Raw genomic sequence first — 16,976 nt, forward strand, 5'->3', positions numbered from 1 at the left:
AGGAAAAACCTAAAGTATTCCAAACTTACCCAAGTAGTAATGAAAAACAAGAACTAATCCCCAGCCTTATGGGAATTATTTATGTATCTGTTTATTTAAAAAACAATTTTACCATTTTCCGTATCAAAGCAAACAGGATAGGAAGGTTATTACCACCAGAGCAGCCATATATAGTACTGTAGTTTCTGAATCTTCTATTCATTACATTCAAGAAATATAGGAACCAAAAACCAAAGGACATAAATAAAATTAAATCCAATAAGGCTTTGCTGTCCCTAGCAAAAAATTCCCAAACACACCCAAACCTGCATATTTCTTTAGTGCCCTTCTGCTCCCTTAAGAGTAGTGAAACTTTCATGAGACATAGGCCTATAAAACCCTTTGTTTTTAAAAAAAAATCCCCAATTTTTGGATTACTAATTTTTACCAATTAATAATCCTGAAACGTAACAGTAATTTAATTTTTTGATGTAATTAATAAAATTAAAATACCCAGTTTTCTAAACAAAAACTCTTGAAATATAAAAACAAAATAGAAACATCAAGAAAAAAAATAAAGTTGTCTTTTACCTTAGTAAGCAAGCCTTTCACTGCTGGTTTAACATCTGGTTGAATAAAAAGTGGGCTCGCAGCTTGTACTTTAAGGACATTTTGTAATACTTTGATCCAATCTTCTAAGATATTTGGGGAATCTGCAGTCATGTAATAAGTTCGCTTTTCTGTAGTCAGCTGAGGAGCAATAGAAACAGAACACTTTGACTCAAGGTAACTGGAACATTTTTACCTGATTGGTACCAATATAAAACATTATAATAAATGAAATGAAGGTTATTAATGTGTTTATATCTAAATCTTTGATGGGAATTCAAGGTGGTCTTTATAGGTCTTTCTCAACCATATTTTATCCTCATTAAAATCATATGACATACAGGTTAGTCCTGGACTTATAACCATTCATTTAATGACATTTCAAAGTTACAACGATGTTAAGAAAAATGACATGACTTAAGACAGCATCTTTGCAATACATAATCATGGTTTTGGTGCTTTGCTACCAACATGTATTTGCAATGGTTGCATTGGCCCAATGTCATGTTATCGCCCTTTGTGATCTTTCCAGGGAGCTTCCAAAAAGCAAAGTTATTTGGGAAGCCAGATTCACTTAATGGCTACATGATTGGCTGTGGCAAAAAAAAATAATAGTAAAATCAGGTGCAACTCACCTAATGATCACATCACTTAGTGACAGTAGTTCCAGTCCCAATTGTAGTCATAAGCTGAGCACTACTTATAATTAAGGCTGGTGACAATTGTCCAGGATCATGCTATAAACTTTGTGATTTTAATTTGGTCTACCAAATTAAAGTCCTAGTCCAAAATTCTAATCTAGGCAATTGTTAGGAATTTAAAATTATCAAAACCATTTATTATAAATGTCTTAATAACTGTTTTAGATCATAAATTCATGTTTTGTCTTCAAAATTCCTATAGACGCCTAAACAGGACAGGAACTCATTCAGGTACATTTGAAAGTATTAAGGGTCAGATTCAGAGGAAAGATCTTCACTGGCTCTTCTTTGAATAAAAAGGGATGGAGGGTAGATTTGGAAAAGGAGGTCAGTCTATTTTCATCCCTTGTGCCAAATGATCAATAATCTCAAAGATAAACTTCTGGAAGAGTGTGAAAGAAGGTGGAAACAGAGTTGCCTATCTTCTCTTTATTCACAACTTCATTTTGAAATGAAAATGGATTGTGCTTTGTTTCCCACATAAACAGAGAATGTATTCAATAGTTCCAAGGGTATATATATATATATATATATGCCTGTATACACACCGTACAAATTCCCCCAGAATGTACACATACTTTCTGAGACACATAGGGAAATACCCCATCTTTGCCCAGCAAGTTTTTCCTAATGGTTAGGAAGGAACAAAGATGTCATTCAAGTCTGAGACCCCATTCAGATATCCTATCTCTTTACCTCGTTTTTTCTCAGCATGGTTCCTACCTATTACTGATTCCTTTTGTTTTGCCTGAGAAATCGCAGTTGATGCAGATTTCAACTAAAATAAACTTCATTAAGCAGCACTTCTAATAAAGCACTATCCATATAAATACATATAATTGTGTATCCCAATGGGTTGTTCAGGGAGCACTGCTAATGGGGAAGCTTGTTTCAGTCAAATCTTACTTTCCTATAACCACAAATGAAATCTGGAAACTTGCAACTGTCCAAGATGTTTACCAGTATCCAGTGCTTTTTTTCTAAAAAAAAAAAAAAAAAAGGTGCCGGAACTCACACACGTCATACAACCTGCCTTGCCTACCCTACAAGGTTCCATCCCAAAAAGGTGCCAGAACTCTGTTCTGGGTGTTCTATGAGAAAAAAAGCCCTGCCAGTATCTATTTCTTCATGAATAGTTTGTAATATGATCACAAGTAAGTTGGAAGAAAAAGGGAAAACTACATCCTGGTGTACACATGACTGCTATTCTGCTGTCCCATGAAACACATTAAATTAAGGAAATACCTGAACTGTTTGTTTTCCATCACCTCTTACAATATGGCTGGATGCACTTAATTCAATTTGACCTTGGGGTTTTCTTATTACATCACTCTATGGGACAAAAAAATGTGATAAGTGACTCTCCTGTGCAGTACCAATAATCATCAACCATATATCAAAGCAAAAAGCTGAAATTCATTTTCAGATGGTTGGACATCATAACCACTTTTCGACTGATGGAATTTTTTTTATATTTTACATATTTTGGCATTTAAAATAATATAGGCTTATAATTATTTATAAGGAATTTTGGGAGGTTTAAACATAATCCCTTTTTTTTCAACCTGCATTTACAACAATCTTCTGAAAACTAAGAAGTAACTATGTAGTGGCATAGCTCTCATTTTCTCAGAGCATACAATTCCCACAACCACATCAAGGTAAGGGATATTATTATTATTCCATAATAATTATCTTGATTCATAACAGTCACTGTCCATTGATTCCTAAGTGGCTTGGATGAATGGAAAAATACGGGAAGGAGAGAAGAGTTCCATACTTTATTGAAGAATATCACAAAAGGAATAGAGAAGGGGATAACTGGAGAAAAAAATAAGATGGTGAGGAAGAAAGAAATTGAAATATGATAATCTAAATGTAGCCAGTGAATGTCCTAAGGTCATTCTTGAGTGCATGAGGATTACAGCCCTGGTTTTTTAAACTTCATCAGAGAGCAGAGTCCAGAGGAAAATATACTGAATTGGTTCCAAGAGCATTGAGAGTCACTAAACTTTCATATACTATATTAAAGCACTGAATAGTAACAAGATTTCTAGAACAGATAACAAAACTGCTAGATCAGACTTCTGCTGCAAATGTTTGGCACAAGAAATAATTCTATGCAGCTTTCAAAATTGTGAAAAACACTACCTTGTTTACTACTCGGTTCAAATTAAAATTTATTACATATATTGTCTCATAAATATGGCTGAAGAACAAACCCTCAGAGAAAAGAGATTTCAGGTAATCAGTTATTATACTTTAGATCAGTTCAAAAATAAATTGTTGTATAATGATTCAGTAAAGAACACAGAGAAACACAATCTAATCTTATAATTTGTACTTGCTTACCGGAGATTTATAGTAAAGCAATTCACCCCCTTTGAGTACAAACCATCGTCGTTTCCAAGTCTTAACTTTACCACTCATTTTTAACAAGTATCCAGATTTCTCTAGAAGTTCCTATGGTTTACAAGAAAAAAATTAAATGCTAAAATTATTTGTGATTAATGTACTATGAATCGATGAACAGTATTTCCAACCAAAATTATATTTAAGGTGCTAATAATACAAAATTAGGAAAATTACTCATAGACTCATAACATATATTTTTAACTAAAAAAAATTAAGAACAAGAATTAAAAATGCAGCACACCTAATCAATGAAATCTATCTTAAGCAGACCAATTTATTATGAATATTATTTTCTATGACCAGAGGAATAACAGTAAAACATCTAGGCTTACATTTTTTAAGTCTGTAAAGAAGTCCCTCTCTCTTATTTTGCTAAAATAATATAGATCACTGATGGTGCTAAAACGTAAAAGGCCTTTCATGCAAACTTAAAGCTGAACAAAATTTATATGGAACAACTCAATCTTTCAAATAGCCACAACTCTGTTCATAGATCAAAATCTGATTTATAAAACAATAATAGTATGGTTACACAGGAAATGCATAGATGCCATAGAATTACTCCCAAATCAATAGATTCAGAGTATTGACTGGGTCAGATGAAGTTTCTAAATTCTTTTCAAAGAAATCCACTGATAGAGCATATTACAGTAATCTATATGCAATATAATTAAGCCATGTATCATAATGTCTCATTTGGACATTATTGGCAGAATTGACTGGCCAAATGCTAGCCTACCCAATACCCAAATTTAAATTTAAATTCAGGCAGAATCTAAACAACCTGCTTAAATTGCAATCAATTTTCAAAAGAATGTAAGTGAATTCAGCACAAGTTAAACCCTTATTCCCTAATCATCATTTAGGATGACCAGCAGTACCTTTGTATTGTCAGGATTAAATTTCAGTTTCCTTGCTCTCATTTACTTCATATCAACATTAGAAAGTGATTTATAACTGTGTTACTTTGCTAGATATCAATCAGAAAAGAGTTCAGTTGTACCAAACCCTAAAATTTCACAAAACTCTCCCTATGTTTCATATATTGTATATGATTAACAGCATGAGAAAGGAAAAAGAATGTTAAAGTATAACATAAGTAAAACGTAATCACACCATATACAAAATAACTAGCACCATCTTCTGAAAGAAGGAACAAAGCCACCATAACCACCATAAAACAATGTTTAACTTTAATTTCAGTGAGGTGATTCAGTTATATCATAGTCAATGGTCTCAAAAACTACTGACAGGACCACTGGAATCAAGAGACATATAACCTCTGTCCAGTTCTTTATACATAGATTCATATATTGTATATGATTAACAACATGAAAAAGGAAAAGGAATGTTAAGTTATAACCTAAGTAAAATGTAATCATGCCATATACAAAATAACCACCACCATCTTCTGAAAGATGGAACAAAGCCACCATAACCACTTGGCTATCAAAGCAATCCCATAATTTAGGTAAAGTGATGGGTATTTTGTATCTCTGTTGCCATTAGTGATTCTCCAAAGCTCTGCAGCCAAGCCTTGGTAGCCGTACAGTTCTGATGCTTGGAGCCAGATTGAAATAGAAAGATGCTGGAGTGTACTTACATTTTTTCCATTATCACTAGACGATGAACAGGTTTTAGGCAATTTTTGTTCTGGTTCTGAGTAATCTGTATCAGTTGAATAGGCATCAGGAGGAATGGCATAGTCACCTTCTGAAGTCATTGAAGACAGAGAGACCCCTGAGTGCAAGAGAAATGAATATTAATATGATTAAGAACCCAATTGATGGGTTTCATGGATAGACTACATTGCATTATGAAATATAGAAGAAATTAGAATTTCAGAATACTCATTCCTGAGAAAAAGAAAACATAAGGAGAAACTCAAAATAACACTACCCTGATTATGTTTGGTTGAAGAAAAGGCAGAGAGCAACTATGACAGAATTTCAAGTTTCTGTTATGCTACCCACAACAATGAAGATCTGTGCCGTGCTTGTTTCTTGACCTTCTGACTTTGAAGGGTTGGTACAACCCTACCTACGGCCTTAAATGGTGGAGAAGATTCTGCTGCTGCCACATATTTTCCAGATGCTGCCTGTCCTGGAGTCTTCCCCCTATCCCAACATGTGTGACATTCCCCTGGGGGATTCTGGGAGTTGGTCCACACATCTTCAAGTTGCCAAGGTTGAATAACACTGGTTTAGAAGTTTCAGTCCTCCTTGGTAAACTGATCCTCCCAAGAGATAAAATTAAATTTATTTTTTTCAAAACAATAAAGCATATGAAGCATATTTTATTTTTAAATGCATTTACAAAGATACATGCAGTGTTCCAGGCAGACCACATACAACACGGGTGTCAAACTAGCCACGTCACGTGACGTATCATATCTCTACTCTTTTTGTATTGCCGGCAATAGGGTGGGTGTGGCTTCGGTATGATGAAACCGGCCCGCGGGCCAGCAGTTTGACACCCCTGACATACAAGGTTCCAGGCAGACCCTATGGATGATGTTAGTCTGGTACCAATGAATGTTTTCTCCCTGTGAGATGGAAATTGTTGCAATGTGGCTAACTAAAAGAATATAAATAAAATCAGCAATTTCCTGCCAAACCTAAAGAATCAAACGAAAGAATGAAATACACACTCAAATGTTTAAAATTATACAGAAAAATAAAAACATTAGATTGTATAATAGAAAATTAAATTATCAATAACTGATTCTTTTATTTAAAACTGTATTTATAGCGATGGACGTTTATCTGATGTTTTCTTAGATTCCTAGAAAATCCAAACTTTAATCAGAAGCTGTTCGCTGGAATGTTGGAAGGCTGGAATGTTAACCCTTCTTGTCTTCCTTCCGTTCTCTTGGAATTCTGTCTTTGCCTTTGACTCAGAAGAGGCTGGGATATCTCTCTGTGTTTGTGGCAGGGAGAGAATCTCTTCCTTATGAGCATGTGGTTTCTATAACTGGCAAGCAGCCTTATGAATGTCTAGCATAAAAGGCTACATTCACATCTCTTCTGTGAACAGCAGTATTGTGAGTTGGGGCGTATTGTTGAGGAATTGTTGATCTAAATACTTTGGTATCTTTGTAATAATATTATTTTCTAAAAAAAAGAAATATCATCAAGCGCTTCTAATTTAAAAAAATGAGAGTCAGCATGGTGTTGTAAGTAAGTTCTGAACTGGCACCATGTCTTCACACAGCCATGGAAGCTCACTGGTACTTTGTGCCAGTGACAGTCTCTCAGCCCAACCTACATCAAAAATTGGTATTAGAAATTCATCTTGTAAGGCAGCAATTTAAATGAAATTTTCCTTTTTTTCAACCTGTAATGAAAACTATCTGTTTAATCTATTCCATTAATAATAGCACCTTTTTAATTTCATCTGTGCTAAAGGTTATAATCGTTGTTTTGTTATAAATTCTGCCTACCTCGTTTCATAGCCCGTGGGCTACCAGGACCACTTCTGCTTCGAGAATCTGATTCAGATGTCCGTGAACTGGATTGGGAACCCTCTTCTTCAGACCCAGAGGAATCATCTAAGAATGGGTTGTTACTGATTTGTGTTGCTTTCTGATAAAATCAACAAGCCATTATTTAAAATTGTTAACTGCAATAGTAAAAAAAACACAGCATAATAATAATGATATATAGTATTCATATGGGGTTTTTTAGACAAGAGATTGCTTAGAGTAGACTATGGTTATATAAATAATTTTTGATCATTAACAGGTTGCTTTTAAAATATTTTTATAGGTAGAAGATTAAATTTGCTGCTGTATTAAAAAATTGATCTATTTCATGACTTAGTTATATTTGCTAGATATAGCCTATATATCAGGGTGTTAAACTGCCGGCCCGCGGGCCGGTTGCATTATACGGAGGCCGCACCCACCCAGCTCTGGCAATGCAAAAAAAGTTGTGATACATTGCGACACGTCACGTGACGCGGCGAGTTTGACACCCGTGGCCTATACAAAACTACACTGAGAGTTGCATTTTCATTGGTATGCAGGAGGTTCCACACTATTAAGGCATGTCCCAGAATATTGTGCTGTATGATATTTCGAACTTGGCTCCTTCTCACCTATGTCCAAAAAGAGACATGGAAAGACATTAACTCCTTGCTATTATTCATGTATCGCTAGATAAAGATTTTTTGCATCTAAGTATACTCAGGGCTTTTTTTTGTCATAGAATGCCCAGAACGGAGTTCCAGCACCTTTTTTTGGATGGAACCTTATAGGGTAAGGTTTTATGACCTGTGTGAGTTCCGGCCCCTTTTTTTTTTTTTTTTTTTACAAAAAAGCACTGAGTATACTATTGTAGGTTGCTATTCAATATCAGTTTCTTTGCATTTCCATTCTTTTAGTCTGGCTCTGAATTTTTTTTCTACTTCAGCTTTCATATTTGGCATCTTCTATATAAATAAAAATGTAAATGTTCGTTTGTTCAAAATCTTAAATCTCCGAAACTTCTTCACCGATTGCTTTGAAATTTTGACACAACGTTGCATTCGAATACGCGTGTTTTTTTATATACCTATATTATATAGATGTCACACCTGTGACAGGTAAAAACATGCTTTTTTGAAAAACAGCACCATCTGTTGGACGTAAAAGCAACACAAACGTGCGCTTTCTCTTTTCTTTCTTTTCCATTTAACCAGACTGAGCCACAGCAACACATGGCCAGGTACAGCTAGTATTAAATAAAACACGCATTCTGATTCCATGTCAATACACTGTAGCTCCAAGTTAGTGGAATGTAGATAACAGCATGTTGTACCATTGCAAGGTAGTTTTTAGATGAGAGAGAATAAAATTTAGAGCTAGAAGTGCTTGCAACTGAGATACATCATGTTTGAGCAACAGAAATACATCCTGGTTATTATTAAGATAGCTACTCTATTACTTTTTCAAAGGAGCAAGAATTACTTTTCCAGGTCGAGGAGGGGAGGGGAAGGAGGGAGGGAGGAAGGAAAGAGCATATTCTGAATGAACATAAACACAAGAAGACACATTTTTAAAATATTTCTCCAAGCATAATTGTAAAAAAAATGGTTACCCCTTTAAGAGTGGTATAAACTGGTGTAGTCATGTTCTTATATATTAATGATGTGTAGAGTCCTGATGGAGAATATGAAGATGAAGAGGAGGAATCTGAAACCAAGTTTTTTTAAAATAAATTCAGAGAGTACTGAGTGTATAGTTTTTTTTAGTTTTTTAAAAAATCAATTAATTTGCTGAATAGGTAGCCTGGGAAAAAACTTATATAAAATTAGTTTATATCTTTTATTTAAAAATACATATTTCAGATCGAAAACTCAAATTCAAAAAGTATACACACATACAAATGAACTACAGCCAATATTTACTAATGCTGGCTATAATAAATCCACTAAAAAGTCATTTTTTCTTTGGGAGTCATGTTTAGATGTTCAGGACCTTTGAAATCCCAAAGAGTGTCAAGTAAAGTTTTTTCTTCCCTGATTATGCTAACTGAAAAGGAAATCTTACAGTATTCAAAGGGACTTGCCTCAGCAATTCAGTTTAAATAATTATTGTAATAACTTACTTTTATTGAAGGAGTCCATGTTGAAGACCTCAGAAAAGCACAGACCTGATTTGGCTACAGCATAAATTCTGTTTTCCTGAAGAACAAAGAATTGCTATTATATTGTTTCTAGCAACATTAAATTTATGTTTCTATTATAAGCAGTTTGTTTTTCTCTAAGCGGTTTATAGAGTCAGCATATTTCCCCCAACAATCTGGCTCCTCATTTTACCGACCTCAGAAGGATGGAAGATTGAATCAACCTTGAACCCATGACAGTCAAACTACTAGCAGTCGGCAGAATTAGCCTGTAATACTGCATTCTAACCACTGTTAGCTTGTATGTTAAGGACTACCTGTATGTAAAGGATAAAGATTGTCTTTTGTCTTTTGTCAAGCTTGCTTCCTGATAATCACATGGACATGCTATAGAGCAGAGATCCCCAATCTTTTGGGCACCAGGAACTGGTTATGTGGAGATTTTTCCGCGGACAGGAGGGGGCATGGTTTTGTGTGCTGCCTGCATCCTGTGGACGGGGCTTTCCTTGTTTGTGTAGACTGGTTGCTGGCATGCCACGGCCCAGTACTGGTCCACAGACAGGGGGTTGGGGACCCCTGCTATAGAGGTGTTTTTTTTTTAGCAATGACACAGAAATGGTGTGCCTTCTTGGATGGTTTTTATAAATCCAAGTGCTGGGATTTCCTGATAATATCCCATTCAAGTATTAACTAGGTTGAACCCAATTTAGCTTTTTTGAGAACAGCCAAAGTCAAGTAGCTGCTACCATCTACTATCTGTAGTTAATTTTAATAGAGAAGAATTGCCACTAATCTTTTCAGAACAAACTGTGAGAAAAATTATCTGCTATGGTGGTGTGACAACATTAAAAAAGGAAAACCCATACCTATAAAACAAAATAACAATGGAACTTGAGTAGTTAAATTAATCTGGAATATTATTATATTATTATATCTATTTTACTTACCCAAGAGGGGAATCGATGGAGTGGAGGAGTAGGAGGTTTACTGTTAATCATCTTCCCTGAATCGCTCAAATCCAGGGTTTCTATATCTTTCATTTCACAGCAATCATAAGTAAATGATTCCTCATTACAACTAATCTCCATCTTCTCAAAAACTTCTGTGTCATCTCCATCTACCTGATCAATGTCTGTTTCCTGAGGCTTAAAAGGCCGTATCATGCTTATAGCATTCCTGTTTTTGCCAAACAGTTTGTCTGAACACAAGGAAGGCTGGCTAAAATGTTTTTTGGCCAATGCTGTACTCAGAATAAAAGCACTTGGAGTCCTCAGTTTGGGCGGTGGCAGATTAGATGGAGAATCAAGCAGCTTGCCAGACTGAGAGCTTGCTGCCAGCATCAATGATGGATGCTTAGGAGCCAAAGATGGGGTCAAAATTGGACTTGGAGTATTTGCTTCACTAGAAGAGGATGAATAATCTAGCCTGTGGGATTGAAATCTCTTATTCAGTTCATCTGAAAAGCTATCATGACTTTTTTTTTCACTGAATGATTTCAAGTTGCTCTTTCCAATTAGATGGTTCTGATTTTTCCATGAAGACTCTTGTTGCCAGGAATATAGTTTATGTACATTTCCCTGAGCTTGAAAACTTTCTTCTTCCAACATGGAACTACTGTCATCTGATGCTGTCAAATACATTTCGCTCCCTATTCTACTGTACCCTGTGCCTTCTTCAGATGTGTGACTTGAAAATGTAGATACACATCTGGATTTCAATCTTCCTTTGCTTCCTTCTTCATCAGAGCTCCAGTCACTGACTGTAATGCAAGAATTCTTTGATATATTATTATCTATATCTTTCGACTTTGCTGCCATCCTTTGTTCAGGAATGCAAGTATTTTGCTGCAATGGTTTCAGACTTCTATTATTTCCATGTATTTGTCCAGCAAGGGCTGTTTCCTGAATTTCATTCTCTAGACACCAGGAGACAGTGACAACATTGGACAAAATTGTAACACACATCTACAAATAATAAAAATTAAAATCTATTTTGTTTTCAGACAAGGAAATTATAATAGTACATACAAATAACATATGGGATTGTATAATAGTGCTTTCATATAGAAGACTCCTAATACCAGTAATCAAAAGATAGTAGAGATATTCCAACTCCTCTTAATTGATTTACTATGGTAAGAAAAAGGAAAATAGTAGCCGGGAGAGGAACAGAGCAAGATCCATGAATAAAGCAGCATCACTGCTGAGCAAAAACCTTATTTTTAAGCATATTAAGACAGGAGAATTGACAGAGGCAATCTAAGAAATTCAGCAGAACAAAGTAGCAGAGAAGACAATATAACATAAGAATGCAGGTAAAGACATCAGTTTTAATGCTCCTCTGGGTTCATAGAGACAAATATTCCCCAAACAAGTAAAAATTAGCACAGAGTGGGAAAGACCAGAATTTTTCCCCAGATGAAATATAACATTTTCCTAGTTACTATTTTAAATGAGAAAATGTTCTAAATTCTACTTTGTAGGTGCCGTAGTACAATCCACTCTGCTATATTATTTTCTACATATGAAGATTAGTCCTGCTTTCACATAATACTATAGCAACTCAATACTGTTATAGCCATGAAAAACATTTTTGATGAATGATGAAAAGTATTTAATTACTTTATACCTGCCATGGAAGAATATCTTCTACGCTTGCATTAAGAATAAATATTGGAAACATAGTTTATCAGTAACTAGTGATGATGTAATATTTTAAATACTGATTGACCAACTCAATGCTCCTGAACAGGAGTAAGGACACTGATTGTAACACTGGTTCTATTATTTTAAACGGTTAGGTAATTAGAATTTAGTTCTAGGTCTGCAGCATACGCTTACTTGCAGCATATGCTTACTGATAATTATACTAGCACAAGGCTGCAAGATATGACATTTTCCCAATGTTGTGGACAACATAATTATTTAGTAGCATTAAATTAACATAAGGCTGTTTTTCCTGTCAACATAAGACTTTTCAGTATAACTGACACAAATAAGAAAGTCAAATCAGAAGTATTAATAAAGTGTTGGACTAAGGGATTCAGGTTTAAGTCCACCTATGTTCTTTTGTCATAAGAGGTTCACTGGTAACCTTGGACTGGTCACTTTTTCTCAGCCCAGCCTACTTCACAAGTTTTTGTTGTGGAGAAAAACAAGTTGAAGTACTGTATATGCTATATTGAACAATCAAATGAATGATAGGCTATTAATTAATTTAAACAACCTAATTAGCATTCCTGCTTTTAATAAAGTACTGCATATCACTCTTTCCCAAACCAATTCCCTTAGGAACTGAGGGATCTGACTCTTTTCCTCCCAGGCATACAATTTTCAATGGAAAACCCTTAATTTGCAGGATTAATATAGATTCCTTCCAGAGAAAAAGGAAGTTTACATATTCAAATCCCGAGCATTTAGGATTGTTTGAGGACTGTAATATAAGTAGGGATTATCTTGGAAGCAAGTTACATTTAAATAGATGGAAATTACTCCTTAGCACACCTTCTTAGGATTGAATTGCTAGAATAGCGTTCTAGAACTTAAAATACCTAGACTTTTGGGATTTTCGTTAAGATCAACTTGTTTTGAGGCAGAACTGCTTGCATTTTCAGGTTTAGGAACTTGTTGAGGACTTCTTGCTCTGTTTAAGAAGCATCCAAAAGTCAAACTGCTCAGTCGCTGGCCTTCTCCCGGTTTTTGTGATGAAGAAACAGACTTCTTCCCCTGAAGCTCTGTTCAAGTAATAATTTAAATATCAGCATTTAATGTGATGCAACAGTAGATTATTTATTTTAAAAGCTGAGAGGCTGAAGTTTTGATATTGCAAGTAGTCCTCAGCTTATGATGGCAATTGAGACCAGAACTGCTAAATCACGAGTATCAAACTCCATTGCATCATGTGACATATCATGATGTATCGCGACGTTTTTTGCCTTTGCGGAGCCAGGTGGGCGTGGCCTGAGCATGACACATCAACCCTGCGGGCTGCCAGTTTGACACCCCTGTACTAAATGATATGGTTATAAAGCTTGATGTCACATGATCATGTCACTTAGTGACAGCAATCCCTGCAGGTCTAATCGCTGTTATTAACTGAATTCCACAGTTGTTAGGTGAGGCAGCTTTTTGCTTGCTTCGCACAACCAAAGTCAGTTAGGAAGCCAGCAGAAAGCTGCAAGTCCCAGGCCTGCAGGTGAGTAAAGCGATGTGTGGGGGTAAAGAACATGGTGAGGATTAGGGAGGATATACAAGAGTGACAGGGAATACATAAGAGATGCAACAAGAGTTCGGGAGGGGATATAGGAGTGTGGCTTGGGTCAGAGAAAATATGTGTGGATGTGATGCAAGTCAGGAAGGGTGTACAAGAGTAAGTAGGGCTATATAAGTGGCGAGCCCAGTGAAGCACAGAGGGGCTATAGGCAGGTGTGTGGGTGGAGGAGACTTATCTAGCAATTTATTATTTTCCTTGCCAGATTCCCCATTGACTTTCCCCCAAATCAATGAGTAGGCCAGCAGGGAAGGTTGCACATGATGATCACGTGATTGTGGGGTACTGCAATCGACTTAAGTGTAAACTGGTTGTCAAGCATTTTGATCGCAATCATGTGATTGTGCTAACTTTGAATGGTGATTGAACAAATGGTCATGGGTTGAGGACTATCTATATTTATGATATTTCTGTTTAATACTATGTACCTTCTTAAGTTTAATATTGGTTTCATAGTGTATTTTACCATGGCTTTAGAGAAAAGAGGTAATTCAGAAATAAAGATTGGGTTCACCATAATCTGTAATTTAGAAACCACAATGACTGGGTCACATAATACTTCAGTCCAAAAGCAAACAAAATTCAATGGAGTAAACCCAAACACTGTACATTATTTCAAATGGAAATAAAAAAAGCCTTCCAGTTTTTATTATCCCTTCATCCTCCAGCACATTATAGACCACTAGACCACCCTTTAGCAAAACCTTTACAAAGTTATAGATGGTTATACTGTGGAATAATGTTCTACTTTGGAATTTCTAGGCACAACTGTTTTCGTGCTTGCTGTAGTACTGGATACAATCTATAATAAAGACATACTCAAAGAGTTAACCCCAAGTTCCTTAATTATGGAACACAGTTGTGTTTTGAAAATTTGTACCCCCTACCTTGTAATTTAGTCTGCAACAGCTTAATCTCTTCAGTTTGGTTTTGATTGATCGTACGGAGGTTCTGATTCTCTGTTTCTAGCTGAAAACATAGATAAATGCCCCATTCATAAGTACAGTATTGAAAAAGATTGTATCCAAAGGAAAGCTATACTTTCCTTACATCTCATATGGTATTATTTCCAATCTCACATCCATTTTCCTGGCAATAAGTTCACCAACTTGGTTGGGCTTACATTTAAGTAATTTACAAATGATTGCAGTGCTAAGCAGTATATTTAACTCAAATAGTTTTGGTATATCTAGGAGTAATATGAATGAAAGACTATAGAACTCAGCCTCAGATCCTATGTCAAAGATCTTCTATTTTAAATAGTTTTTATATATTATGATTATTATTTTTTAAAGATAAAGTTATCAGAATATTTTTGTTCTACAGAAATAAAATAAAATGTATTACGTTTTGTAGACACAATCAACAGAAAAAAATTATTTGAAAAAATTGAAAGCACAAATAATAAACCCTCATTATAGGCAACTTTGCATATTTCAAAGCAAGGCATTTTTTCATATAGGAATTCACAGCCTTAGTCTTGTGAACAGGTCCACAAAAACTTTTAAACAGATTATTGACTAGATAACATAGAACTGGCAATTATCCACTAATAGATCCTAATGAACTAATATAATTATTTCATTAAGGCTTTAACTTGTCCTGAGCTTTAAGATATCATTTTATTAGCAAAGGAACTGTGAATTTTAGAGTAAAGAAACCCTCAATGTTACAGCAGTTTGTAAAAGGAAGGGTTAACTTCATATTTTATTTACTTTATACCTAAATCACAAGGCTGAGAATTCTGTTGCTCATATACAATCTAATATGTATAAATCTTGGCTCTGTTGTCTAGGGCTGCTGAGTGTTATTGTTCAGCACATGGAGTGACATTATTTCCATATCACTCTTACACGAGTGATTTAAGTGGTTTAAGAGTTGTTACTTAGGAAACTTACCTCATGAAGCTTGATAGTCACCCATTCCTTAATCTTAGCTGCTTTTTCTTCTATAATTTTAGCTTCTTGTATTCTGATTTCCTTCTGAAACAAGAAGATGGGCTTTTGTGTAATTTGCATTCTTGTCCATAACAATGCACTTTATTCACCTAAAACAGAAGGCGCAATCTTTTTCAGGCTAAGGACTGTACTTAGGCTTTAATTTGTTAGTGATTATTTTGCCTCTTTTTGCAAGTAAACACCTTACAGTAAAAGTAATAAAATAGCCATAAAATTCATATAAATTATACAAAGTTAAAAATCATAAGTAGCATTAATAAAATGAGTAAAATACTGCAGTAAAAACTGTTGCTATTGATGGATTGATCTTCATTGAAAGGCCTCTTGAAAAATGCCATCATCATTATGGCTCATCCATTTCAGGAATCTTCATATCTTCCCAGACAAATGGCTGTATGGTGTATATAAACAATTTATACTTCTTTCTAAAATTTGCTATATATTAATAGTTATCTTTACAGAATCTATTCTTTTACTTAACAAGCATTTTGCTGACAAAAATCTAGGGATATTACTTTTTCATAGGTCCCTTCTTTCCCTCTATATCTCTTGTACATGCTAATAGACATATGGATAACTGGGTAAGAAAAATGTTGTTTTCCCAACCTGCTCTACAAGCTGTTGTTCCAGATTCTGGATAGCATCATCTTTCTCTTGAACCAGAATCTCCAGGTCTTGGCATCTCTTATATAAGCGTGTCTCTGACTCACTTGTTTGGACATTAGCAGCTTTCAGCTTCTCCTCCATAATCTGCACCTAGAAATTAAAACACAGCTGTGTACACAAAGTTTGTAAAACTCCAAAATTAAATGCATAATTTGGAATGTTGTAATGTTTTATTCTTCTGAGATTAGTTAAAGCATATATACAGTACATTCCTCAGCCAGTCCTAATCCTAGTTTACTGATATCTCTAGCAATTTGCTATTTTGCTCATTTCTTTCATATGTATCAGTTACTCCCAGCTTAACAATTGTTCAACCCTATAATTCAAACAACCAGATTTAATGACAAACAAACTGCAGTAAAGACATTGGCTTGGATCCACAGTGTTCTATTTATACAACAGAACATCAAAAAATCCTCATCTATCCATCCTCCTGCTTTTGAGTTTGTTATACACCATTTCAAGGATCACTTAGACTTCAAGGACTTTTTTGGGCAGTGGGAAACCAGGAAAGGTCAGGAAATTCCCAAGGTCAGGAAACCCCTATTGTCAAAATGATTTCATATTACATTTATTTCAAATACAATACAATGGGTAAACACAATACAATACAATAAATTATAAAACCCTGTAAGTCATACTGATGTCTAACAGAATGCTTTTTCTTTTACATATTTACCCAGGTATTAAGATTAAATGGGACATTATTTTAAAAGTGATGACACAAGAAATCTTAACAAAGAAACACATTTGTTGCATTTTTTTTACTTGCA

General features: G+C 35.0%; 1 protein-coding gene across 1 annotated transcript in view; it reads right to left on the bottom strand.

Annotated features, from left to right (window-relative positions):
* The window catches only part of PLEKHH2 (pleckstrin homology, MyTH4 and FERM domain containing H2), a 53,231-nt gene that overhangs the window by 17,175 nt on the left and 19,080 nt on the right, over positions 1-16,976 (bottom strand). Inside the window, exons 4-15 of the mRNA XM_015813092.1 lie at positions 16,144-16,293; positions 15,478-15,561; positions 14,467-14,548; positions 12,861-13,043; positions 10,258-11,225; positions 9,293-9,368; positions 8,783-8,877; positions 7,147-7,288; positions 5,308-5,444; positions 3,642-3,752; positions 2,535-2,621; positions 571-729 (exon numbers count right to left, since the gene is read on the bottom strand). Coding sequence (XP_015668578.1) covers positions 571-729; positions 2,535-2,621; positions 3,642-3,752; positions 5,308-5,444; positions 7,147-7,288; positions 8,783-8,877; positions 9,293-9,368; positions 10,258-11,225; positions 12,861-13,043; positions 14,467-14,548; positions 15,478-15,561; positions 16,144-16,293 — 2,274 coding nt within the window. The remainder of the gene's footprint in view (positions 1-570; positions 730-2,534; positions 2,622-3,641; positions 3,753-5,307; positions 5,445-7,146; positions 7,289-8,782; positions 8,878-9,292; positions 9,369-10,257; positions 11,226-12,860; positions 13,044-14,466; positions 14,549-15,477; positions 15,562-16,143; positions 16,294-16,976) is intronic.

Source organism: Protobothrops mucrosquamatus, unplaced genomic scaffold, assembly GCF_001527695.2.
Source record: "Protobothrops mucrosquamatus isolate PMUCROS unplaced genomic scaffold, P.Mucros_1.0 scaffold134, whole genome shotgun sequence".
NCBI lineage: Eukaryota > Metazoa > Chordata > Lepidosauria > Squamata > Viperidae > Protobothrops > Protobothrops mucrosquamatus.